Below are 27,802 nucleotides of genomic sequence, written 5' to 3'. Positions count from 1 at the left end.
CCTCTCTATGAATCTACTGAAACTAGCAATGTTATTTATACTCATTCTGAGAAAGAGTAAACAGTGTCTGCAGTTAAAGAAACTAGTGATAGGAGTAACCAGTTATCAGTTACCTACAACACACCATTGCAAATGCTCTCAACTTTATAGGAGAGTCTCAGAACACTCATTGTTTTTCTTAAGAGCCCTTAAATTTGGCTAGAATCCATTAATTTTCTAAGAATCTCAGGTTTCTTATAAATAAAATGGTAAACTTTTAGCCATTACGGTTTGGGCAAAAGCCTGAAGACACAACTTGACTGTACCCTAAAGCTTCCGAAGTCACAGACTATAGAGGAAACAAAAGGAAGTGCATATGTATTTATTGTTTAATCTCATTACTTTTAAGCCACTGTAATGACTTTAGAGGATCAGAATCATAAATTTTGAAGCATATGGAATATAAGTAGTAATAATAATTATATAGAACCACCAAAATCTGCCTCTTGCAATTAAAGGTATTTTTAAACAGGGAACCAGAAAACGTTCAGTTATTTTTTAAAATTGAAAACATCCCTTTAAAATATTGTAGAGTAGTTAAATGATTGACAACACTGAAGAAACACTACAGATTACAAGAAAAACATTTCTTCTCCTTAGGCGTACTCTTTATTCTGATAATGACTAATAAGTCTCACTGACAACATTACGAAAATTCAGCTTATACTGGTGTTGGGGCCTCTCACATCAGGGCCAAAGTTCTTCAGATTGGGTGAAAAAAAACCCAAACCAAACCCCCACATTTTGGGAAAATAAAGGCAAATCCTGAGATACCCAAGTACACTGTTGGTTTATTTTCAGCTTGGGATTTCTTCAGGCACTGAAGACAAAACAGATCTTTAGCTTTCAGGATGCTTACAGAGTTTCCTATGGACGTTAAATGTGACATCTGCACCATGACAGACTGGCCTGGACAACTTCTATTTGCACTCGTGGAAAGACTGATGAAAGAAGTATCAGTTATGCTAAGAGGCATAACAGACTGTACCAGGCCTCAAAAGCAGCAAGTTTTATGGCACTCAATATACTAGGTGACAAGCCACACAGATTTGCTGCAGAAAGCACACAAAATGACCAAGGAATATGACGAACTGGAAAGTGAAGATGTTTGATACTGCCTTGCAGATCACTTTATCTCTGTAATTCTAATACCTCAGAAAACAACGTTGCCATCTGCCTTTTTCATCTGCTTTGGAGAGGGATCAGAGGAGAATTCGAATTAAAAGTCTAGTCGCACAAGGATTTTTAAAAAAGCTGCTAGTGACAAGCACTGAAACAGATTCAGTCTTTGCTCACACAGTGGCTGTAAAGCTTCCACCCTGTTTAGACCCTGCAGGCTTTTCCCTTGTTTGGAGAGTCAAGCAGTAAGAAATGGGGGTAGGGAGTTCTGAGGATACAGAAATCCACAGGAATTTATTTTAATAGCCACTGCTAGATACATACATACTAGAGAAAAAGCACCTAATATAATTTACATTACACTGGGATATTCCAAACTCAGACAACATTCATTTCTTGTAATGAGAGAGTTCATCTAATTGAAATGAGATTTGAACATAAAACTTAGCCGAAATGGATCAGCCTCTTTGAACTACACAATGGAAAAATAGTAGACAGTGAGATCATTAGTTAGTACATTGCAATAAGTTGGAAACAGAAGACATGTCTGGTTCCCTTTAAACTATTTATCGGCAGGTAATTTTTGGTCTGTTTGAAAGCCTTTGCCAAGGCAGCAAGAAGACCAGAACTGATAGAAGGAAAAAATCACTGCTACCTAACTAACATAACAGTACAGGGACTTCTGAAGCTGTTCCTTGATAAAATATCCTGACAACTTCCCATATTTCCCTTGAGCATCACATAAGAAAAATGTCTAGACATGGTACCAGTGATACCACAGAAGTCTCAAGAGAAAGCAGATAATTTCTTTGAAACTTCTTCAAATGGATAATTTCTACTGCATATCAGACAAATGGTCAGATTACTATGAACACCTCTAGGACAATTCTGCGTCAGACATCTCACAAATTCATGAAAGGTCAGAAGTCAGCAACAGAATTCACACTCGGCTCCCTTAGGAATACAATTAAACTGATCATGGGATTCTCCTCATCAGTCATTCCAAAGTTCCTTTGCACTGGCAAACAAAACTACTGTCTTCAGTACAGGCTCCTCAAATTTCTGTCAGCTTGCACTCCAAGTACAACTTCTTACATGAACATTTTTGCATGGACAAACTCACATGTGGAGATGCAGGCAATGCAAACAGGCACATGTGCAATAGCAGGCAAAGACTACAGATTATTTCAGCCTAAATGTCTATTGATGCCCTCTAAGTTCAAAAACTTTGGAGTTTCAGAACACCTTTGGTGAAGATACTGGCTAAATAGCAGTAGTAAAGTGGACTTAAGATGGCAACGAAATGATTGCACATTACAAAAATCAGTTGAGATATGAAAAAGAGAACTACCAATTTAGTAGTAATGAAAACTTCATTCCTCCTTTAGGGTACAATTATTATTTCTAAAGACAACTGCCTCAAAATGAAGACAGACACTTAGTCACAATAGCTGTCATTACCATCACACATTTATACAGATACACTCGACTACAGCCTCTTCTACTTTGCCAGTCAAAATGCCCACTGAAGGTGGCTGAGGGAATGGGATGCATCAACTTTTGTGACCATATGTGCTGCTGTTCCTATGGATCAACCCCATCAGTAAACAGCAGTAGTAAATGATAAAGGAGGCACTAATCAGCCACTTACCATCCTGCTGACAGCATTCTGGGGCATCCCTCCCAGCTTCTGTCTTCCAGGTTTGAACTGGTGAATAGTACAAAGGAGGCTGCTTTCTGTGAGCTCTAGACTGGCTCTCTGCTTCCAATTGTTTCTGTTCTCCCCTTTTCTACATTTTTTATTTCTTCTATGGGTACAACTGTCTTCACTTCCCACTGATGTCATCAGTCCTGTCATATATAGGTGTGTTCACAATTCCCCTGCTTCCACTTAACACTTCATAACTCACTTGTGTTCGGTCCCAGCGTACAGCATGTAGCAGCAACACCAGCAACCTTGTCTGGTAGCATGTACTTAGGACAACAGGGAGATTCGATTACATCCAAAAAGGAATGTGCCTAACTACTTGCAGACAGATGTATGGCACAGAGCTCCTGTAGAGTCATGTACTGTACCAAGACCTAAACGAACTCCCGTTTGATGTTCACACCGGTCAGACTGAAACGAAGCCTCCCTAATTACAGCTTTGTATCCCTACTGTACTGCAGAAAATGACAGCATTTGGGAATATACAAAATAACTAACATGGGAATTTTAACTTTGAAACTATACACTTTCAGTTCCTAGAAAGAAAGGTTGTCTAAACATGCCCATCAACGATGCACTAAACATACTGATACCACCAACTACCTGACAGCTGAGACTCCCGCAGCAAGACTAAAGCAACTTGCTGTAACAATAACTTCTTGCACCTTAACCAGATAAAGTCAACGTTTGAACACAGGACATAAATGAAACCAAGTAGTTTCAAATACTCTATGAATAACCTAGAAATCAGTTAAAACTTGAAGGTGCATGTTTTTCTACAGATCAACATAGCTGCATAGGGCAACATGAAGAGAAGACCCAACAACATCAAGCAATGCCAAATTCCTGCTACTTGGGATAAATAAATACATAAATAAAGGTACCTCTGAGACACGTAGCTGAACAAGGAGTAAACCCAATGTATTCCCAGTCGTAAGTCACGCTGCCATCTTCAGCATGTGAAAATTCTGGTGTGTAGGGGACAGGATCACTGTCACAGGATGCCTGGTGACAGACGCGTTCTGTTGGTGGCTTCACATCTTCACATTCCTCTTCAGGCAGTTCAACCTCAGTCTGAGTAAATGCCAGAAGAATTCGGCACTTCACGTCTCGCACCTGTACACCATTGCCACACGTGGCACTGCATGGAGACCAGGGCTCAGGAATAAACCTGCAAATTATCACAGGGCAGTAGAAACGCTGTCATTTTGTTCCATATATTTATGTATGTGTGTGCAGAGCTAAAACATAGCTAAAATACATAAATGTATGTTTATACGCACAGCAGACAATACATAATACTATTTGATGCTCAAATGGAATGCATAATCAAGTGTCTTAAGTCTTTCACTTGCCTCCCACCCCAGACCATTTCTCAGAATTCACAAAAAAAAAAGATGTAGCAAAAGAGGAGAAAGAATCAAAAGAACAGGGAAGGCTGTATCTTTTTTTCTGGGGGGGAAAGGACATTCCCTAAATCTTTCCTCAAACTCCTTCAGTGGAAAATAAGGAGAAACTCCATGAAGACACATCTCTACAATATAAAATAGCTCCCCAGGTACACGGACTTAGGCATATGCCAAAAGTATATTTGCAGTCTGCTTAAATCTGAGAAAGGCCATCAACTTCTGTCATACCAATAATCAGCAACCAGACAGCATAAAAACACTTTTTAAATCTAGCTATCTCCAGTGCATACCACCGCAGGCTGCTGCTCAGATTTAATCTTGTAAGAAGCCTCTTATCTGCAATAAAGAGGTCTAACTGGCTCAGTCACAAATCCCTCATTTTTATTAGAAAGCATTTATGCTCCTGATGAACTATAGTAAGATCTTATTTTACAGATCATGAATTTACTGAATAAAAGGAGGTTTTAATCGATAATATTCTTTGACTTCGAGGGTCACATCAATATCCGATAGTAATTTTCAAAATGGCCTTAGACCCAAGGGGCTGAATTTCATTAATAAAGTCATCCCAAGTGGCTCTGGGGTACAATTTATAAGAAATCAGAGTTTCATAGGATGTTTTTTCAAAAGGTTGCACTTGCTCTTTATTATATGTCCAAATGTAGCTGATGGTCAAAACACAAATGGGAGATACAGAAGGATATATTTGACCAATGCTAAAAATGTATTTGGAAGGAAAAAGTCAAATTAGGATTCAAAGATTTTCTCCTTATCTTTAATTAAGAATTATCTTTCTCTTCACTGCAGGAAAGCTGTCCTTAAGAAAATAAGAACAGTCATGTAAGACAAAAATCAGTGTTTACACTCTGCATACACAGTAAGCACAGAAAAATGTCAACAAAATGTGGCTGATTCTGTGGACAGTTTATCATCTTGAGCCAACAACTCCTTGCCAGTATATACAGAGGAAGAATCACACAGAAGAAAGGAGAACAGATGAGTGGGTAACCCATAAGGATACTCTAACAGTCCTTGGGGTCGTCACCCAAGCTGTGCTTGGGATAGACCTCAAGACGGACTGTCTGCCGTGGAAAAGACTATTCTCATTTCCAATAAAGGTTACAAGGCAACTGGTTATTCTTTAAAGAGATGTTAATGAAGTATCTTCACAACTCTGCTATGAAGATAAAGATGCCTGTTACTTCAAAGTTTCCTTGAACAGAGCCTCAGAGTGTTAGTTAGAGCTTGCTGGTCCCTGACAGACTCAGGAAAGGGCAGAGTATTGATTTTTATTGGAAGAGTATTATCAAAATGGTGGATAGCTGTGTCCTACAGCGATAAAATCTGAGTAAATGCCCTACTGGTGCAACCTAACAGTCCACCAAGTCCAACGGCACAGCTGGTAGGGGTCAATGTCCAGGTGCTCTTGATAACAAATTCTAACTGAACACCTATGGGAAAAAGCTGCACAGGAAGGGTTCTCTTACCCAATAGATAAAATCAGCTTAATCCTGAACCATCAGATCTCAGAGTCTTTTCAAAGACAGCCATGCAAACTACATAGGGTGGCCATGGCAAAATCACCCTCATCCAACAAAATGCTTAAGCATGTGCCTAGCTTATAGCATATCAGCTGTCCTTTGAAGTCAACAGGACTATAATGTGCTCAGAATTAAACTTGTGCTTAAGTGCTTTATTCAATCAAGGTCATTGTGTGTAGGATTAAAAAAATTATGGCTTTCTCCTCCTTCTGTGTAAAAAAATAAGTATAAGTTCATGTGGCTAATTAGAAAAATAAAACTGGTGGACATATATAGTTGAAACGAGTTGGTTGGTGGTGTGACCACACCTAACAGTTTACAGTCTGAAAGCAAGTAACTTTTTTTGCTAAAAGCATGACAGCAGCATACCAGCCATCAGTGTTAGTTTTGTGTACTGTTAGCTGAGTGCATTAAAACATTCCGAAAATAACGTATGATGCATTCTTTTGAACTCCTGTATAAATGAAAGGAAATTCTGAACCACAGCAATCCTTTCATTCAATCAACTGATTGATTTATAAAGAAATTCAGAAAATTCTAAGCATTTTTTCTTCGACTTATACCAAGCCTATATTATAATTGATGTTTTCCTGTTGATTAGTGTCTGGTATTTTTCAGAAAAGTGCAAGATAAAAAAAAACAACACCCAAATTATTTTATTCTAACATGGAATTTGCTACACTAGTCACTTGACTATTTAGCTATTAAAATCCTAAATTCTAGAACTTTTCAAAGCATGATCATGTTATAGTCACACTTTAAGTGCCTTCAACAGCAGCCAATGGAGACTGCTAATACAAAATTTGAGCAAGGAACTGATTGGACAGTGAGAGAACTCCAGAGGTTGGCATTGTATCTGAATTTTGAGTTCAGACAGATTATTTTTTTATTTTTATTTTTTATTTAACATATGCACAAACAAAGCCTGTGAGAGACCATTAAAGCAAACTCCATCAGCCTCAGAAGTGATATATTTTTTACTCAGCGGCATTCAGAGCACACACATGGCAATACTTTTGATTCAATACTTCCCATCATCAAATTCACTCTGCCTTTGATGGAGACACTTCAGAGTCATCTCAGGTCAGGATTAAGAAGCATCAGAGCAGTTGTATTATGATGCCTTGCAGATCATCAGGAATTTATAATGGAATGGATAGGATGGTGGCAACTCTGAAAATTTTCTGAGACCTCTAACTAAGTCTGCAGATGAGACTCCTGATTAAAAAAAGGAAAAGAATGGAAAAATGCAAATCTAAGCAGGCACAACTTTCCACAATTGGCCTTTTTGTACAGTCATTCTTCCCAGTTCAATGTAGAAATCAAATGCTCCTGTAGTCATCTGCACAAGTAGAAATGATGTACACACTACAGATGCAGCGGAGAGGATGTCCGTGCTGTGGCGTTACCAGTCTAACACTAATGGAAATGTGCATTCCCCTGGCACACACTAAAAAAGCAAGTGTAGGATGACCTGCGAAGTGAAGCGGTGACCTAAACTACTGATGATATAACTGGGACAGAACAGCCCAGGCCAACCAAATCAAATCTGAACTGAAAACTTAAATCAACACAGCCTTCTGCAACTTTCTAAAGACTTGGAAAACATGGTGTGTCTCAGTATTATTTTTTTCATTATTATTTTCCTCAAGCCTGCAGTTCTTGCTTTCAGTTAAGACAGGAAATGCCTAAATCCTGAAAAAAGGACTGCTTTTGTGATATTTCCAATCCAACCCTACTGTGCCAAGGGGCCTGGATAAAAGCTTGCAGAAGCATCTAAAATGTTGGCTGCTCACTGGGTCAGAACTTCCATGGTGCTGGCACCCTACCCCTCCCCTGAAGCACCACCCTTGCCTGCTCTAAGCAGAGTTGCACTGCCAGGTTTTATCAGACTTGAGTGTAATGTGTTGGACAAAATTACCCACCCATTTTCAGAGAGGCAGCTGTGAAAAACAGGTAATTCTTTATCACTAAAGGCATGATGGGGACGTTTCTGTGAAAATGACTCAAACGCAATGAGCAAGAACCTTTGAGAGACACTGCATTTCACATGCAGCCACCGCGACTACACAAACTAGTGATGACTTTTTAGTTCAGGTTGCTGAAAAAATATATCAGCTTTTGAAAGCATTTTAGTTTTGTCCTAAGCCATGACAGGGAAAGGCAGCTGAGGTGTCTATTCCTTTAACTTATGATTAATAAAAAGGATGCAAAAACCTTTCTGGATCTTCTCTGCGAATCCCCCTGTAACTAAGAAGGCTCGAGGGAAGAATGTTTAAAATAATTATTGGTATCAACTGTCATCACATTCCACAACTCAAAACTAAAAAGGTCAGAACTAAATTTTTCTTGGCCTCACTTTAAGGGCAGTCATTTTTTATTTTGCTAATAATAATAAAAAAGCAGCTTTTGAATGTTCCCCCTCTATGTAAATTCAGGACAGCAGCCATGGCAGACCACAGCAGCAGAACTATTCATCTTCCACAAGCTACTTTTGGCATATTCATCATTTGTGGGTTCTAAAACACAGCTGCATTTATTCTTGTATTCATTATCAACTAAAATATTACACAAAAGCCTAGAAAGACAGTTGTAATAAAAGGATGGACTAGAAGTTGAGACTTCGTATTGTGGTTTAAGTCTGGATGACAACAGAATAACTAAAATTAAAAGTGATGGCATTTTACCAAGGAAATCATAAGCCTCCTGCTAGGCAGAGGTGGGCTATGAGTTATCACTGTGCCTTGTGTAAATTACAGAAAATAAAGTTAAACAGATCCAAACCAGAGGGAAATCTTGTTATAATTTACTCTGGGAGAAGTAACAACCTATTGTTACAGTTTACTTTAAACCCTAAAGGCTGACCCCCAAAAAGCAGCACTCCAGCTGGAAAAGACGGGAACAGTTAGGGCATGAGATTTAAAGCATCTATTGAGAAACTGCTCTGGTTGCAAACCATTGTCCACAGGACCAACAGGCAATCTGCAAAAGGGAATGAAGTCAGGGAGTAGTTATTTCTCATTTCTCCTTACCTGCCAGCTTCCTTAGAATAAAGTAAGAGCAGGCGGCACCAGAAGACAAGTAAAAAGAAATTAATAAGGAATATGGCTGCAGCATTAGAGCTGGGCCCTAGGAGAGCCCAGACTCCCCAGGCTAGGGAAGCACAGCACCCCAGCAACACCTCAGGATCAGAGAAGGATGGCAGAGAAGAGGTATCAGCAAGAAGTGGCTGGAGAAACCTTTTAGACTTGGGGAGATGCTTCTGGAAAACGTGAAGGAAAGAGTCTCAGGACAGAATGAGGATCATGAATTTTAAAAAAATGTTCATGAAAATCTAGGTCTCCAGAGTAAACAAAAGAGTAAAGATCCAAGGAACTGCAAAACTGCACAGCTGTGACAGGACGTGCAGCGAGAACTCGAACACGGCTGCATTCACGCTGTGAGGCCACAGTGGAATACCTCGGTCATGCCTAGGAAGGCACGAATAACGGCTTTCTTTGTGAGGGCAAGGTACAAGGGAACCCATTACAAACCTTCCGGCTCAGCTCTATTATATTCTAAATATACTCTGAACCAGCACGCTGTGCCCCTGCCGGTCCTCCCTGCCTGTTCTGTCAGACTGCTGCTGAATGATCTTAAAAACCTAGAGGCTACATTAGCTCATGGATGCCACAGCACGATCTCATAATGCTAGAGATCACTTTCTTTACAGCTTCATGCTGAATCCTCTTTAGAGGTGGCCTTATATACCTTCATTCTGATATGCTGACATTCAACAGGCACATTTGATTGCATCACCCCCTTCGACAATCACACTTCATTTTTATACCTTTGCTACTACCCTGCCTTAATTCAGGGCCACCAATTTGGAGAGTGAAATAACCACTCACAGTAGGTTGACACTTGACTTGAAAGGCTAGAGCAGTGAAAAGTTTAAAGTACAGTCACCATAACTATGCAAACACCTGTTTGGCAAGAGGTTTCTTCTGTGAGTCAGTGCAGGTGTAAAGATTTTATTACTCATGATCACACCTGCTGGTGCATGTGTGCCAAAAAATCAGGAATAGCTAGATGGAGGAAGAAAAATAAGAAGTTATAGGGCACGCTTTGCTCTCAGAGCAATATAAATCCAAAGTAACTTCAGCAAGCTCATCTAAATTATTTTAAACGAACATTACTACAAATGAGTGCAGAATTTGGCACAGCACAACAAAATGCTGTTCAAAATCTCTCATGAAAACCTTATAGAACATTTCTATTTTCTAGAAAGTTGTATACTCTATATTGAATATATTAGATACAAATATACATGAAACATTAACACAGGGGATATAAGCACTTGTGTGGATGCCCTAACATACAAGGGACAGGAGTAAGTGTAGCTGGATTTAAGTCATGCTTTCATGCCCAAGACTTAAATGTTGCAAGGCTTACCCCTGTCAGCTCTTAAAGGGACTCACAAAATCCAGATGTTATTTCACACATATACACATGTAAAATATCACAACTTACCCGCATAGATTTAGCTAAGCTCAGAGATCAGCAGGTTTTTCTCACTTTATTTACGCATTGGTCTCACTCCCCAAGGAAACCCTGGCAACCCTACAAAGTACCTCTTAATTTTTAATACAACCACTACATCCTTGAGGTAACAGCAATGACTGGGATAAAACTGAATTTATTTAATTTACATCTGCTGAAATGCTTCCACATCATTAATTGGGGTTTAATTAGGCTAAATGAAGATCCCTTTGCATTGCTTGAATGATACAGGGTCACTACTAACACAGTAGCTCTGTGTCATCCAGAACAGGAGCTCCAGAAGCAAAGCTATTGAGATGTAAAATTAGGAACAGCTCATAACACAACTCATCTCCCAAGGAAGGCCAACTGTCAAAGAAAACTGCACAGCAACTGTCATTCCAGATGATCTGCAAAACATGTTGGAAAAGTTTCGTCACTGTAACACACAATGTACTTACGTTGGCTCTTCCGAGACTGTTCTGGTCTCTTCCATTTCATGTGCCTGTTTAAACCACGGCAATTTTGCTTCCACAGGGTTTTTTTCTGTTACAAAAAAAAAAAAACCCAAACAAACCAAAACATTCAGTAATTCCTCCAAAATCAAAGCAATATGTAGATGTTAGCACTGTTCACCTTAGCACTTAACACTTTACATTGTCTATTGATCTAATGCTTTTGAATAAAGATATACTGGATAATAAACAATTTACTAGAAAATGTCTTCATTATGTTTGAGCTCTATTCTGACACCCCTTTTTACTGAGAGGGTCCTAGTAATCCAATTTCCATTCCTATTTAATCTTCTACTTCCTTCCCACATATTCCCCAAATGCAGGCAGTCTCTAGTAGGTTGTAGCTTATATCTCAGCGTAATGGATTATCATCATAACTTAAGTTTATAGCTGAAAAAGAAGCCAGAGCATAGCAAATGTACATTGCTCTCCAGATAGACTGGCTTCACTAGAAAATTTTCACAGAAAATACTGGGTTTTTTTGCAGAGTTAGCCAACTTTCCCAAAATTGGAAATTAATTTAAAAAACACCAACTTTTTTATCTGTCTATATGTCCTACACTTCTGTGATCCTTTTTTTTAGGAGTACTGTAAGCCAGTTGAGGATCTGTGCCTCCAAACTTAAGTAAAATCCCAGAAGGTTCGTAAAACTTCAGTGCTAGTTTCTACTTCATGGTTTAACCCTGAATAGTTTTCTGCCTGAAGAATTCTCTAAAGTCTGAAAACATCCTAAAGAGAAACATAGGGTTGTCTACAGATAGCTTTCACTTTTTCTGTGTAAACCTTTATGGTGAGTTGTGGATGGCTGAAATAAAAGCCTTTCAATAAAACCTGAAAGAATGGGAGTAGCACCCTCTAAAGTTTCCTGGGCCCGGAGGGACAGAAATGAGCAAGGGACAAGACATACTGGTTTCCACCACCCCTCATCTTTGCTTTTTCTTTTCACTTCTGACCTACTGTTTCATGCCTTACCAACTCTCTTAGAGAATATTTGTCAATTTACATCATTGTTACAGACCTTTTAAATACACAGAAATGGGGAAGAGAAAAGGAAATCAGCTTAATTATAACAACAAACTGATGAGGCCCACTGGGAATGTTGACACATTTAATGAGATATAAATGAACAAGACCCCAAGTGCTACCTATGGAGTACCATTCCAATTTCAAGTATTATTGAACAGCTGCTCCTCCCCATGTTGATCTCATTAATTCTGGTTTTCCCAATTTGACCAGGCTGTATAGACTTAGTTAGCATGTTCACTTCATGACAGTCTGGCCACATCAGCAAAAAATATCAGCAGGGCACTTTTCCTAGCACCAATAATTAAAATGCTTGTTTCTGCCAAAACTGAAATAAGTCCTAGTAAATTCCAGCTTCTGGCATTTCTGAAAAAAAAGGTTACCAGGGGCTTTTAATTCTCTTAACAAAAATGTGAAACAATAACAGACCCAGACAAAATTCCAGTTACCTTTTGGCTTGTAACATGGTATTGGCACAATGCACTCTTCTTTTATGTGTAGTTTAAGTTGTGGATTGCAGCCACCAACATGCTGCCCACGGTGGTCAATACACAGCACTACTCGGTAACGCAAGCCTCGGCCACAGGTCACTGTGCACTACAGGAGACAATGAAACCATCTGACAGTTTCTTTTTTATTATATTTACAAATACTGTTAAAAAACAAGTTAGAAGCACTGATGATGTGTTCACTAAGGTTTTTCCACAATCAATCAGGCATCGGAGACATATGAATTTGTGCCTGCATTGCTAGGTGAATAAAGAAAAGGTTGATGATGGAAAAAACGTCTAAGTTTGGGGAATGCAAATGATTTCATGGGGTTCTGTAAAGCTTATCTGATTGGCAACAGTCTGAAACAGAGGTGGCTATGTACTGAGAAAATGCTCTCTTACAGTGGTCATTTTCAGTTAAAGCTGGGTCAGACGTGCTGCAAGAACAGTTTCTTTATGTCAGTGATGTCATTTGGATGAACTAAGGAATTATAGAAGTGTTGAGCTATCTGGCTGTATCAGATAACTACAGCCAAAATAAGTTGGCTTTATGTTCTTGTTACTATAATGAAAGGTAAGAATGCTGGAAAATCACCCCTGCAGACATGTCAGCCCCTAGACAGATATGCCTTTAGCTATTACTTGCCGTGAAATACTACATTTATCAAGAACTGAGAGACAAATGACCTGATTGCAAAGGGGCCTGACCTCTGGCTCTAACCTCTCCTTTGTGTAAAGCAGGAATTCAACTTGCATAAATAATTCAATATGAATTTTTCTCCACACAGGCATGGTAAGATTTCGATTATCAAGCCAAATTACTTAGCACAAACTTCTCCTATATAGTACTAAAAATTATGCTTGCAGGGCTACATTTTTCCAATAGCCTCGTGCTCACAAGTACATAGTAATGCAAGACTAGAGGCTTCCTTTAGAAAACTAGAATAAAGGTCCCAAATACTTTTCAACTTACTTGAGACCATTCCATTGCCACCCATTTAGGACAATCAAACAGATTGCAGGTTTGAATGACTTTGGGCTTAGGGGCATACATGCATTTCCATTCTTCAACTTGCAGTATCTCTCCATGAATGGTCTCCTCTACACAGACAAAACTTCTCCTCTGAATACCACCTCCACAGGAAACAGAACATGCAGTCCAAGGATTATGTTCCCACCTAGAAAAAGAAGTCGCACACATTAAAAATAAGGCTTCTTTTTTATTATTATTCAACTAACTTCTATTAAAAGTGCAAAATCCTCAGTCCAACCTTAGTGTCATTAAAACTCACTGATAGTTTAGTTGCTGGATCCTGACCACACACTGAATATAAATACATGGAATTACAGAGCTACCTTGCTTTATCCCAGCTTAAATTCATGTGCAAAATGAGAAGAAAAATAGAACTACAGATTTAAGTACATTTCCCAAAATAACTGAAAATCTTATTCTCATACATGAGTTAAAGACCCTAAATATACTAGGTTCAATTACTGGAATGATTTTATTTGCAAATAGTCTAAATCATTTAAATAGATTATTTTTCACAGTTAATTTACTTGGTCACATATACCCTTATTATCATTGTCGGAGACCGAGAAACACATGTACTTGAGATTATATGAAGTCCAAAGACAAAGACAGAGCTGGCTGTGCTGACTGAGGATGATATTACCCACGGCTGCTCATCACTACCCACATCATGCAGACTACCCTTAAAAAACTCTGTTAATGAAATAATTTTTATGGGAACTCTAATACTTGCTTTGAGTAAACCCGGCCATTTCATTTCAAACTGTCTTCATCCATAAGGACTGTGAACAAATTAAATTGTGACAGATATCATTTGGCTGGTCATCACTGCAGTTCTGTAAGAGTTTTCCACCCTCACTGAAATGCTGTTGAATGACTTTGTGTTCACACTTTCCAACTTGCTTCAAGCAAAAGGGTCATCCGTTTCAGCTGCTCCAGCTAACCCAGCTGATTTCTCCTGAAGTCAGGCAACGCACAGGTTAAGGAAAACTCACACAGCCCTGTCAACCAGCAGAACTGTGGGGCAGCAGCCTCCAACAGAGGGATGACCAACCACCTGCTGGGAGGGAATATCTTCAAAATGGATATATACCCATGATCCCTGGCCTATCTACAATAAAGATGGAAATTGCTGCACCACCTGAAGTAAGAATTACATGGAGGTTTTTAGATTACAAACTTTGTTTCATTTATATCTTGATCTTAGCATGAATGTGCATTTAAGCAATCACTTCTCAACAAAAACTAACTTCAAAAATGTCCCGCTCCTGTCATGTTTAGACATAACAAGCTTCTATCACAGCATTTGTCTATAGGTTCCACTGACCTCCACGCAATTTTTCCTCACCCTTCACATCTTATCTCTCACTTTCTTTCCACCATCTACCCAAATCAAAAGCTAAGACTTGGGAAGTGATTCAATCCTGCAGCACATCTTGTGGTTCATCAACATTTGTTAGTTTAAAACTTATTCCTGTTACACCTGCAGGCACTTTGAAAGGATCATGAAAAAAATTACATCCATTATGAACAATGGACACAGCAAGTACAACAATATCGCACCAAAATAAATTCATCAAGAGTAACTTAGCTATCATAAAGGAAGTAATAATCTAAGAGTAGATGAAGCAAAGGCTTATAAATCAATGGTAAATTTAAGTAATTATGACGCACTTTCTGTGATAAAGCAGTTAAATCAAGGGCAATTCCGATTGTAAACTGCCTACAAAAACCTATTAATCCTGCTTAAGCTCGACAGAAGAATGAGTATGAAACATACAGCAAGCCATGGAACATTAACTAGAGAGTGCATACTCAAAAGCATTCAGAACAAATCTGTATCAGACACACAAGTACAAAATACATTTGAAGAGCAACAGTTACACCTTTCTTTGACTTAAATAAATGGCCAGCGTTAACTCATTTTCTTTAAAAATGGTCAGGAACTAAAGAGCAATTAACTGTTCAATGAATTAGCAGCTCATGGATTTATATATATAAGGCTCACTGTGCTATATGTAATACTAGCCCCACAAGTGTTTATAGCATGAAGTTTTATAGTTGTTTTTCTTTATCTCATCAGTTTCGAACACACTCCAGATCCCATACTCCCATAAGCATTTTCAAGATGGAGTGAGGTCCATGGCTACTGGGGAAAAGGGGGGTCTTGGGCAAGCAGTCAAGGAGATACTTTCCAGAACCCACAGCTGTCAAGGGATCCTCAACAGTCCAACAAGTCTGAAATAAATGGAGGCTTTCCAAAAGCTTTAAAAGAAAATTTTCATCCTGGGAAATTTTTCTATTTATTTCAAAAGAATTCTCCATCTGTAAAAATATTTCAGTGGGGCATTTACAACTCTAGCCACAGGAGAACTCTTTCAAGATCTTGCGGTGCGCACCATGACTTTCCCACAACTTCCTTGTGTGAATGGGAAAGTGGTGGTAAATGCCGTAGGACTGCAAGGCAGCCCTCCACATGGCCCTCGTGTTATGTAGGAGGTGTGATGTATGACTGCTGATCAAGGTGAAGGAGTCTGTACAGCTTTGCTCAAGCATGTCTACAGTTCTTTGGGTTTCTGCCTGCTTTGCAAGAACACTTGGGTTAGCATGTTAAGAAACAGGTAAGGAAAGAAAAAGCAAAAAGAAAAGGTGGAAGAAGCCCCAGCAGAACTGGCACAGACTAATGCATTGCAGTTACTTGACAGGCAACGGCACAGAGAAAATGCATCTTGCTACGCTGAAGCAACACTTGCATCCATGCTGGACCAGATTCACCGCACAATGCAGGTACACAAACTGGCTGTTTCAGCTGCTGTTTTCTTTCAGAAATTCCAGCAAGAAAAGGTGCTTTTACACCTTCGCTATGTTTCTTTATGCACCTTCCCAGTGGAACACAGCCCACTTCCCCTCTGTCCTTCCTGCTCGCACCAGCTCTAAGCCCTGCGTGGCCATCTGCTGTTTTACAGTTCTTACTCCCGAGCATCACCCGGGAAGACTGTGACACCTTCTGACAGGACACACTGAGGTGTCAAAATGAGGTGGGCCTTTGACTGTAGATCTCAGTGTCTGAAATAAGAGAACCTGCCCACAGTTTTATCGCAGACATAATCTATCTCACCGCAGTGTCATGCAAACGTGCTGAGCACAGTAAAGCACAGAAAGGGGGATTAAATTTCTCTTCCAACTGGTCTTCAAGCCCTGAGCAGTTCAGAAGATGAAATACTCATGTAAATAAATTGTGCTGAGTTCCAGAGGAGATCTGAAGTACAAAGGAATTGGCAGAAGAAATGAAAGGGGAGAGACACAGAATATAATTATGGAACTTTACAGGATAAAGCTGTGGAGGGGAAAAAAAAATATCTCTATGTATGAAAGCCAAAGTACATCACAGGACAGCAGATCCACAAGAAGTGTAAATTGCTACAGAAATAAACTATGACATTTATATCAGCTGTAATCAGTAGCTCCACTGAGCTGTGCAAGTCTATGATTTCATTCATATTACTTCATATCTTTACTTCTTTAGAAAAATACACATCATTCATTTCACGACATAATAAAGCAGAGGTTCAAGTCAGATAAATATGTATCTGATGCCATCAACTATAATTTGTTACACTAACAGTAAATCTGTCTCAATGCTTTTTAGTGCTAACATTCTTTACAAAACATATAAGCCTTCCAGAGAGATTTTATATTCTTGTGATTGATTCACGTAAAAGAATAAAAAATAAAAAAAGGCAACAAACTGTGCTCTGGTGACTTAATTTTAGGCAATAGATATTCAGACAACTCACTATCTTTAAAGTGACATGTCAGTCTTAATGTCAATAAATAGAGTGCAGGTCTAAAGATGAGAAGAATGAGACCTCTCAAGGGAAAAAGAATTTCTAGAGTCCTGTAACATAGGAAGACCTCTTCTATAAAAGAATATATTAATTGTATAAATCTTCAAAATAAAATCATTTCAAAACAAGAATTCATACATGCATTTTCAAGCAGATGCCCTTCTTAGCACTTCAGCAGGGGAAGGCTTAGGGGGACAATGCTTTATTCTGAAGCCTTCCACACTGGTATTTCCAAGAAGAGCATATTATCCTCTTACTGTCAAGCTAATAATCTAGAGCACACTGAAATAAGACACAAGCCTCAAAAACGTGTACAGGTTTGTTATAAACTTGCTCTCCCCTACAACGGAAAAATCAGAAGATGTTCCCTGTTCTTAGTACTCAAACAGTGTATTTGCAGTGAAAATTGCGGTAATGCTGACACATATGCTATCCTGATTATACATACCGAGGAAGTGGCTGGAAGTGATCATAGGGCATGATTTCTTTAAATCCATCACTGTCAAGAAAACAAATATTGCATCATAATTTCTCATACACATAATTTCTCATGTGCATCATGTACATAATTTCTCATGTACATCAAGTACATGCTTTTACATGATCATGCTTAAAGTAAGCAATTCCCAATGTGAAATGAGGGAATCTTACTTTCATTACACATTACACTTGTGGCAAACAATGACTCGTATAATCTTACATTTCCTGCACAGGTACAGATCTATTCACCATACAGCTTCTCCACTTCATACCATGAAATAAATATTAAATGAGCAATCCATAGGCAGAGAAATTTATTATCAAGTGATCCTTTAGGTCTGTGCTACTTCATTAACAAGAAATCAGTTACATATTTGTATCTGTAACAAAGACCACTGAGGAACATGAGTGGCAGTGAAAATGCATCACAGGATTAATCCTATATAGGTCCTGAGTGGTGCTTAGGACCCTTCTAGAGCTGTTTATTTGAATTGCACAGCATAAAGTAGGCATAAAGCTTTACTTCCAATACCCAGAAATATATACTATAACCAGTAGTACTTCCCTTTTTCTGTCTGTATAAGCTAAAATTGCAAGGAAAAAGAGATAATTATGTCCTTTCTTTCCCTAATTTTCCTGTTTCAGCTTTGCAACATTTGGCATCCATTGCCATTAAGCATTACTGAAGTCTTACCACTCCATATAGTGATCAACTCTCCAGGAAAAAAACTTGAAAGTCTGCACATCCATAACTGTTAGAGGTCACTATCAACGATTATGTTCAACAGGAATGAAAGGAAATGGACAGTTTAGCTATAGGAAATTAAATCCATTGAGAGTGTTTCCTTTTCTTCTTGCATATAACTCTAGCTCGGCCAGCTGGCATATTAATGTGAGGTTCTGGGACTTGATACTGTGATGTTATTTTAAGATTCTTTAGCACAGCCAGGAAACCTTACCAGACAATCCAAAAGTTAGTTTGAAATACTGTAGTGCAATTCAATACAATTTATGTATACTATAGCCTTTACAGTTTGGTGACAATATTCTGTGGTGTTTGCACCACAAGTACATTTAGTTTGATTTATTTATATTTTTTTAATTCTTAGTGTAAAAAGCCAAAACAACCTCCCCAAACTCCACAGTACAAATGAGGAATGCATCTGTTACAGCAGACAGACAAATAAACCAAGTTAAACCATGTGCAAAACTTGTACGCTGACTGAGAACTGGAGCTACTGTCTATCTAATGAGAAATCCTGAATGGCAACATCAATAAATCCAAAAGCAGGCAAACAATCGGTGCTCCTCACACACTCTCATAAAATACTTGTACTATTGCTGTACCACTCAGCAAAAAAAGAGTAGAATTAGCCCTTGAACAGGCAAATTGATATTCGCAGTATCTTTGCCTAAAGCAAAAATCTCCTATTCTGCAACACTGAAGAAATGCTACAAACCTATTGGCAGTGGTGCCAGACATCAGCCTTTAACATGTGCAATAACCAACCAAGATCTAGTAGCCTTAGTACGTTTCTAAAGTAGTTAATTTAAAGATGAAAAGAACTGAAATTAAGTAAATACGATTGCTTGTTCCTTAGTAGCTGAGTATACTGCCCACTGACATTTATCTGACATACAAACCTAGAAGGGCAGGGATCCATGTTGCATTCTTTCAGCTTGGGCTTTGGTTTCTTATTTTCTGGATAGTAATGACAATAGTGGTCAGGAACAACACGCTTCAGACGAATATCCACGCATTCAGCTGAATTAAGCTGATAACCTAATGCAGAAGCAATGTTAAATTTTGGTAATGGAGACAAATTAAAGCAGCCTTATTCCCGCCTGCCCCATCCGTCCCCCCCAGTAATGCGCTGCCCATTGAACTGATTTCCCGTGTTACTCTCGTTTGCTTCTAACCAAGCAAACACTGCACAAACCCATGCAGGACCAGATCTCCATCGAAGGTAATTCAGCATGACAATTATATTAACCTATCGTAACACTAGATGAGACTCTGGCACATTATTTTAATTATATTCTGAGTGTAAGAGTAAAAAAGAGCAAGCATATTTTTTATGTGATGCAGGAATACATGTACTGGGAGGAGCTCACCTGTCACAGAGGCAATCCTGCAAAGTCATATGGTTCTACTACATGTTCCACAATTTATAACTGCCTCCCCCAAGGAGGAGTTACCATGTATATTAGAAAGCTGTATTACACAGTCACGCATGCTAAAAAAAATAAATACTTAAAACAGAAAGCCAGAGGAATTGAAGATGGGATCCAAAAACATTGCTAAGTTAAACCGTAGAAAACCAAGAAATAGTTTCAAGAACATTCCTCACTGAAAAGCCAACAAAAGAAAACTTGAAGTAACTACTTGGTGGAAAAAAAAAAAATCTATGTGGAGACTGGTTACAAGAAGTGTTCTGAGTTTAATAAACCACGAGGTTGCTTTTTTGGTTAAGAAAAAAAGACTCATTCAAAAGAGCTGACTTGGAGTTAAACTGAGGAGAGGAGGAGGATGTTCTGGTATGTGCAAAGAAAAAAAAGTTTGAAACCACAAGAAGTAAAATCAAATAGAGTCAATAAACTAACAGCACAAGTCCCAGTGTCTACTGAAAATGCTAAGTATCATGTATCAATGGCTTCAGTTGTGTGTCTTTTGGCTGATTCAAAGTGTCATCATGCATGAGAGTGATAACCATGAAGAACTAAGCAGTTCCAGTGCTCAAAGCGTGCATGTTCCAGTTCTTATAAGTACGGCAAGGACCCAAAAGATATGTCACTTGCAAACAAGATAAACACAATTTTTAAACATTCTTGCTCATTCCTGCTCAACTTTGCTGAGATGCCCATCACACTCCCCCTTTCCACACATGGAGATTACAGAATTAAATATAGAAGCAGCATCCAAGTGAGGAATGGTGGTGCACTGATTCCAAGTCTCTGTTGTGAGGAATTTTTTCTTTTACTGCCAGTAAAAGACGTCAAACAGACAATCTGGATACTAAATTCACTTTATGATAACAGGTTAAAGCCAGGCAGCTGCAAGCACGCCTCAGTAATATGCCATTCTTAACGCTACTACTTTCATGGATAAGCAGTAGCTTAGTTTCAGTGCCTCTTCAGTTACTGGCCTCTCTCAGGACAGCTATCAAAAGTGTCCAGCCCTGTTGATAAAGGTACCAGTTTCATATTATAGCCATGCAGCTATGAAGTAGGGCTTTGAAAACCCTGGCTAATTTCAAAGAGATTGATATGTAGCTGTAATATTCAAAGCATAACACCAGTTTGATTAAGGCTGGATTTGAGCCAATAACTCTGAAAGTAAATATGTCCTTTGAGTTATCCAGTGTGTGCACGCAATCCTCAATACATGCAATCCTCAAAAATAGCTGTGATGCTTTATACTTCTTTCCTTATCAGATAGGTTAAGGAAAAAATCATGAACAGTGTGATAGAATTACCATAGGATATTTATTACTACTCACAGTTTCAGCATCATGCTTCATGAGGCCAAGTACCTTATAGAATACAGTAGTTTCCTGTGGGACTACATATTACACACATATATGGCCTGTATTTCAGATTTAAGTGAGGTGCAAGTGCCAAAACGGATGGCCCATCAAGAGATCCCCAGACTCTGCTTGTGCTTTAAACATCTTTCATTCTTTTTACTCATGCCCCAAGTAACTATTTACATATTTGTACTCTCCAAGAAAATCACGACACCAGTATCACTAGTAGCCCGTCTGTTTAACCGTGAGCTGGATAACGCTAGCTGAACTGAAATAGCTACCGACTACGTCAAACACTCCTCCTACCAGGGGGTCACACTTTCTGCGGAACCAGACATGACAAGCAGTGACCTGGGCTGGATGAGCAGTAGCAAAGCTGAGCTGCACTTCATCTAACCATCAATAAGCTGTAGTGTTTAAACCAGGAGTAGATGCTACAACACACTACCTGCTGCTCTAACCATCGGGACAAAGTGTCTAAGATCAGACAGCCAAAGGTACTGCTGGTAGCTGTTTTGAAATTCTATTTACTTATTCTGCTTTCTGTGTAACTAATTTCTGAACTAAGCGTTCGTAAGACCCTCCCTCATGTCTACTACTGTGGCCAGAAATTCTTTCTTCATTTTTTGATTACTCTTATTTTAAAATCTCATTGTATTTCTTTGCTTCCTTTCCCACGATATCCTTAACGATTTGTCATTTTCCACTTTGAATGTCATATCTTCATTTCTTCATCAAGGCTCTTATCCAAACAATCATTCCTTATGGGAAAACGTGACTTCCAGTAATATAAGGCATAACCCCCCCACCCCCCACCCCATACTAACTGAACCAACCAATTTACCTGCTATTCTGTCATTTATTTTTCTGAAGAACCACCAGTGCAAAGAAACACAAACATTTAATCAATTAAAATGCAGAATGAAGGCTGTAAATCAGCCACCTTTATTCTTCAGTTGTAAACACTCCTGAAGAATTGCCATTACTTACCTCCTCCACATGTCACTGTGCAGGGGAAGAACTCTGTTTGTCTCCACTGATGACTGATGGGTTGATAGAAAAAGAACTGAACCACACTCTCTTTTGATCCAGAGTACCTGGTCTGAAGAAATTTTCTTTACAACACATGTGTACACTGTACTCCACTGTTCATATAATTTAAAAACATAATTCATATATAATAGCAGTACAGAGAGTGATATGATAACAGACCTAAAACCTCTAGAAAGTCTAGAGTGACAACTATGTTTAAGTTTCCAATAGTCAGATGCTTGTACATTGCATTGTTTTTCAAATTATTCAAGGTACTAATGTGACTACTTGATTATCTATCCTTGATTGGCAAAGTTCCTAACCACATTCTACTCCTTTATCTCTTTGTTAGCAAAATTTTTAAAATTTGCTGGAGAGGTAAGTCTATAATTAAAATAAACACACTGGTTCATATTTAGGCAAGTCTAACTGGACATGTAATATTGGAGATGCAAAAAAAAAACCTACTGGAAGTCTATTTCTACAACGTGACAGATAAAAACAAGTGGCATGATAATATTGAAACACCTGCAATTTCCAATCTGTATGACTATCTTCCTTTGGCAGCCAAATGTTGATATGTTTCTATATATAAATATCTGCATGTATGTGATCTGGGTAGAAGAGAAACTTAAAAGGATTAGGAATGGTGAGTAGCTGGATTAGCAATGTCTGAGGGAGATTCCAGGGCACTGCTGGAAGCAATGCTCAGATTCAGTAGGTGGCAGTCTTCAATTGGATTAACACCAATCCACTGCACCAGATCATGCTGTTGTTATTTCAGTAATATTTAAATCAAAAGTCCTGGCCATTTTTAATGTTAAAGATCCTGTGGTACTTTCCACCACAGCAAAGACATCAACCTCATAACATTTTAATTTGTTGGGTATTCTTAGTGTAAATTATCTCTGGACTGTAATTAGGATTCCTTATTTGCTAGCTAAAAGATTTTGTATTGCTACAACCTGATGGACAACCACCGACTCTGTTGCACATACTTGCAATATCTTTGTAGATTTGTACATACACATCCCACCTTGATAATGAAATCTGCTCCAAGAGGTCCCTGGATCTTTATGATTTCCCTGTCTGTACTCTTCTGGAATTCAACAGTTGTATTTTCTATGACAAATGTTCCAGCAGCATTGAAACTGTGCTCTCCCTTGTCTCCTTGTAGAGTTTTTGACTCTATAACTAAAGAAGAAACATGCACTTAGTAAATTTAAACAGGATATTTTTTACTTTCAAGGAAGTCAGAAAGTAATGTTTACAACTCTGCCTTGCAAGTAACTGCCGTATATGTGCGTTAAAAACCCACACAGAATAGCTGTGAGAATATTGGCTGCTTCAGATTATAGGCTGATATATAATTGCTTGACATGTCAGCACAGGAGTATCTGCCTGAACACACTATTCTTTCATACCAGAAGCATTTCTGAGACAGTTTTTCCTACACCAAGAGCTCTGTATAGTTCTAAATCAATAGATTCGGCAGGACAAGCTGAATGAAACTTAAAACAGATAAAATCGATACACAGAAAAATAACGCAAGACTTCCACGCAACTCAAACGCCTAGCAATTTCAGCAATAAGTCTCCAGAGAAGCCTGAATGGTATCAAACTCACGGAATACTCACCTCAATACCTGTACCACTCTACCCATTCCAGAGGTGATTAGCTCACCTTTGCATACTTCCCAGGTGAGCCAAAAGCACGGCCAGGAGGTGGGTAGCTGCAGCACTGCCAGAGGGATGCCCCTTTTTCAGAACAGGTGGTGAGGAAAATACCTTTTGAGCTGTTCTGCACTCCTTGGAAACAGATTAAAGTAACAGCCCACAACCTCCAGAAGACAGATGAAGCATTTAAGGATTGAGTCACTTCCAGAAAACTGGCTGAACTGTAAGTGGACAAAGCTAAAGGAAGATACTCGTAATGCAGGTAGAATTTTGGGCTCTGCTTAATACAGTGTATAGGCACAGCAAGATGCATAACTTGAAATACACTGGTCTGGTTACAATTTATCAGAGCACTCCACCAGGCATGAATCTCAGATGAGCTCAAGGCTAGCTAAAAAGAACCTTTTGATGAGCTATAAATACCCTTTTTCTCCAACTACTTTACCTTTTTTGGTACTTTAAACAGAGTTACCTAGTTCAGAATAGATAATTTAGGTCAAGAGCATCTGGTTTTACCTGCACTGAAAATACACTTTGAATGCTGTAGTCCGTCATTACTGTTTTCTTCCTTAAGATCTTTCAAAATACAAATGTTTTCTGGAGCATCTCCAACAAAGAGAGTGAAGAAATTCTAGAAAAAATTAACTTCCTTGACAGGGTACCAAACATTACCAAGTTTCTAAGCATTAGGTTCCACTATGCTCGTAGGTATAACAAAGATCACATGCATTGCTGGAAAGAAGTTTAAGGAAGGATATGTTTCTAGGAAATGACTTTATGTTGCTCATAGGGTAGGAATCTAGCAGCGAATCAAATTTACTTTATCAAAGAGATAAAATAAATCTCTGGGAATCTAAGTGCCCCATTATCCGACACATTTCCATTAGGAACAAATAGATATGAACAAATCACAGAAAAACGAACAAGTATTTAGATGATTATTACATATTTTTGTCACTTTTATGGAAGTTTTCTTTCCTGATTGCATTACAAAACAGCCTTTCAAATATCTGGAACTCAGCATTCTTCGATTAAGCTTCTGCAAGCCTTGACCCCAAACTTACACTGCTTGACAGTAAGTACTAATGCATGGTGCCTGCTTTTCTGTCATTTTGTTGAATAAGAGTCAAAGCAGCCAGTCTCAAGCACTTCCAACTCCACTTAAAGTCAGCAGGATCCTCCGGAGTACAGGACCCCTTGAAACTAACATTTAAGGTTGCAAAGCAAGACATCTGGCTGTTGCAAAAAGATGTTAAAGATGTTAATTTGGTGAACTAAGCTGCATTGCTTTACAGTCTTTATGATAGTCTTCTTAGCAAAAAAAAATAATTCTTATGTTTTTCTAAACCAAGAATATTGTTCAGCAACCAACAACATAACTCACTGAGCTGACATACATTTAATGTTAGAGCTACACTAGATTTTAATCCAAAGCACGTGTTTAGTTGCAAGGTCCAGCTATAGAGTGATGGCCTGCATCTCGGGAGGTCATGTCAGCGAAGCTTAGCACAGCTGCTCAGATTTTCCCAGAACTGTGTCACACAGGGAGATGAAGAGCTATTCCACAGCACAACAGATAATATCTGATGCAACATATTCCTGCTCAGTAGTATCCAGCGGTTTTGATCACAGGGTTCTAAAACAGAGTGAAGGCAAGCATCTAGCATATGTAATACATATGTAACATCATAATTCTTATTAGGGAACAGTTTTGCCCCAAAAAACTACTTTATTGATTTCAGAGCAGTAGCTGGGAACAAAGGTGTCACCAACTGTTTTATAGGCAAGGTTTAGAAAAGAATTCACCAACCAGTTACTTGTTCTGCAGGGTTCTGTAATCCCCGAGAGGTGGGAAGTTTGACTTCAGGAGTAAGCTTCCCCACCCTAAGCTAGGGAAACATTTCCCTGAGGGGTCCTTAAGACTCCAGATGTGCAGAGTCATAAGGACAGGTAATTCTCAAGTGCTCACCTGTCTCTGTGCCTAAGAAGACAATCACTGGTGCCAAAGGCCTGTAACTGTCTTCGTGTTACTTCCCTCACCTTGATAAACAGAACATTTTCCCAATGGGCACCAGCTGTGGATGGAAGAGCCACCACAAAAGCCTCCCATGCTCTTAGTGACAGGCAGGATGGGGTAGTGTCGCATGGGGGACCTACTGCAGATAGCTCACTCTGTAGAGAGATGCATGGAACAATTCCCAGGGAAATAGCTCCTGCTCCCAGTGCAAGAAGGAACAAACCATGTTGCTACCCAAAAGTTCTTTCTTTTCCATGCAATTTGTTTGTAGATAGCCCAATTTAAGGCCCCAAAATGAAATGTGCTCTTTTCAAAATGCAAGCAGCATTGTCTTCCTCTTAGCATCGGCCAAAAGACAAAGCAGTGCATGGGCATGCAGCTAAATACTGTCAAGTAATGCAAAGCACTGCAAGCGAGAAGAAATTGAAAAAAAAAGGAAAAAAAAGTTTCAGTTCCTTTTAGTGAAGTTTAACCTCCCTAAGTTCATGAACTCTGTTATCTAGCATTAGCCACTTGTAAAAATATTAGCTTCTGGTTTTCCTGTTTCTTCTGCTGGAGGATTAATTTCAGGGAACTTTCAGTCTTCTTTTGATTCTAATGCTTTTAAAACAACTGCTAGAAAAGCCGTAAAATAGTCCAAATCAAAACCAAAACCAGCACAATGAAACATTTTATTCATAACCATTTTTATACTAATTATTTGGTTATTTTCCACTGAATCATTCACAAAACCCAAGCAGACAGAAGTACAAGAGAGACTTACTTGTGAAAAAAAAATCAAAATAATGCCTTTGCTCTCTGATGAATCTGTTGCCTGTCTTAAAGTGTCCATACACACAAACAAAATACTTATTCTTACCAGCTACATGCTGGTAAGATACAGTCTTTCCCAAAAAACTAAGCTGCTGATTGTAAAACGATGTTCAGAGCACTTATTTGTTTCAAATCTGTTATGCGCTACATCTCCAGCCACATTTCCATTTTTGATTAATACAGCAGCTGTGTTTCCCTGGAGCAAGAGCAGACCATAAAGCCCAGGATGAAACACAAAAGAACACAAGATAAGGGGAAAACTGCCAGACACTCCATAGTGCTCTTCGAGCATTTGCTAGTGCTGCTGACTTTATTTGAAGAGCAAATATATACTGGCAACAGGAGGCAGCATAAAATTCTACAATAAGTAGTTTCGGCTCCACCTGTTAAATTCAACTCCTTACAAGCCAGGAAGAACATCTCTGACAAATGGATCCTGTAATTATAGGTGATTATTTTTTAAATTCTGCCTTTAATCATACCAGCACACCCACACAGAGGTCACTGAAGTTGCAGACCAAAGATCACTTGATATTTTCTGTTAAGTGAACAACTACCCACAAACATACATCAGTCAGAAAGGCAGACAAATGAATTGTTCCAAAGCACATCCCCTAGAACATAGGTTCTTGAAGATCTGGCTAAGAAGCTAGAAGTAATTTCCACCTCCCTCCCCACAACAGCTCTCATTTGTTTTTCACCTCTGCCATTTTAATTTTAGGTAACAAATGTCTAAATCCTCACAGATTTGCAAACAGATGTGCTGGGGGAAGTGGTTAAATGAACATTTCACAATTCTCATCCAGCTAGAGAACTAGCTAACAAAGGCAGTGCCAAGCCACATCTTCTTTACAGAACCACCCTGGGTAGGAAGCCAGGAGCACTCTGTACTTAGTTACGGAGCTGCTGCTGCATTCCTCGTGAGCTTTCCAGAAATCCCCCAGGAGCCACTGAATCTAGTACTTTTTCCTCATACGAAGCTGAAACAACAACTCCCTTCTGCAGAACTA

The 27,802-nt window shown here is 38.9% G+C and overlaps 1 protein-coding gene across 3 annotated transcripts in view; it reads right to left on the bottom strand.

The window, feature by feature from the left end:
* ADAMTSL3 (ADAMTS like 3) overlaps positions 1 to 27,802 on the bottom strand; it is a 203,288-nt gene that overhangs the window by 40,714 nt on the left and 134,772 nt on the right. For all 3 annotated transcript variants that reach the window (XM_056345954.1, XM_056345955.1, XM_056345953.1), the window contains 8 exons: positions 23,323 to 23,480; positions 22,245 to 22,356; positions 19,372 to 19,510; positions 17,696 to 17,746; positions 13,340 to 13,544; positions 12,325 to 12,472; positions 10,799 to 10,883; positions 3,751 to 4,037 (listed from right to left, as the gene is read on the bottom strand). In XM_056345954.1, the coding sequence (XP_056201929.1) occupies positions 3,751 to 4,037; positions 10,799 to 10,883; positions 12,325 to 12,472; positions 13,340 to 13,544; positions 17,696 to 17,746; positions 19,372 to 19,510; positions 22,245 to 22,356; positions 23,323 to 23,480 (1,185 nt within the window). The remainder of the gene's footprint in view (positions 1 to 3,750; positions 4,038 to 10,798; positions 10,884 to 12,324; positions 12,473 to 13,339; positions 13,545 to 17,695; positions 17,747 to 19,371; positions 19,511 to 22,244; positions 22,357 to 23,322; positions 23,481 to 27,802) is intronic.

This window comes from Falco biarmicus, chromosome 7 (assembly GCF_023638135.1).
Source record: "Falco biarmicus isolate bFalBia1 chromosome 7, bFalBia1.pri, whole genome shotgun sequence".
Classification (NCBI taxonomy): Eukaryota; Metazoa; Chordata; class Aves; order Falconiformes; family Falconidae; genus Falco; species Falco biarmicus.
This window is presented reverse-complemented; position numbering and strand designations above follow the sequence as displayed.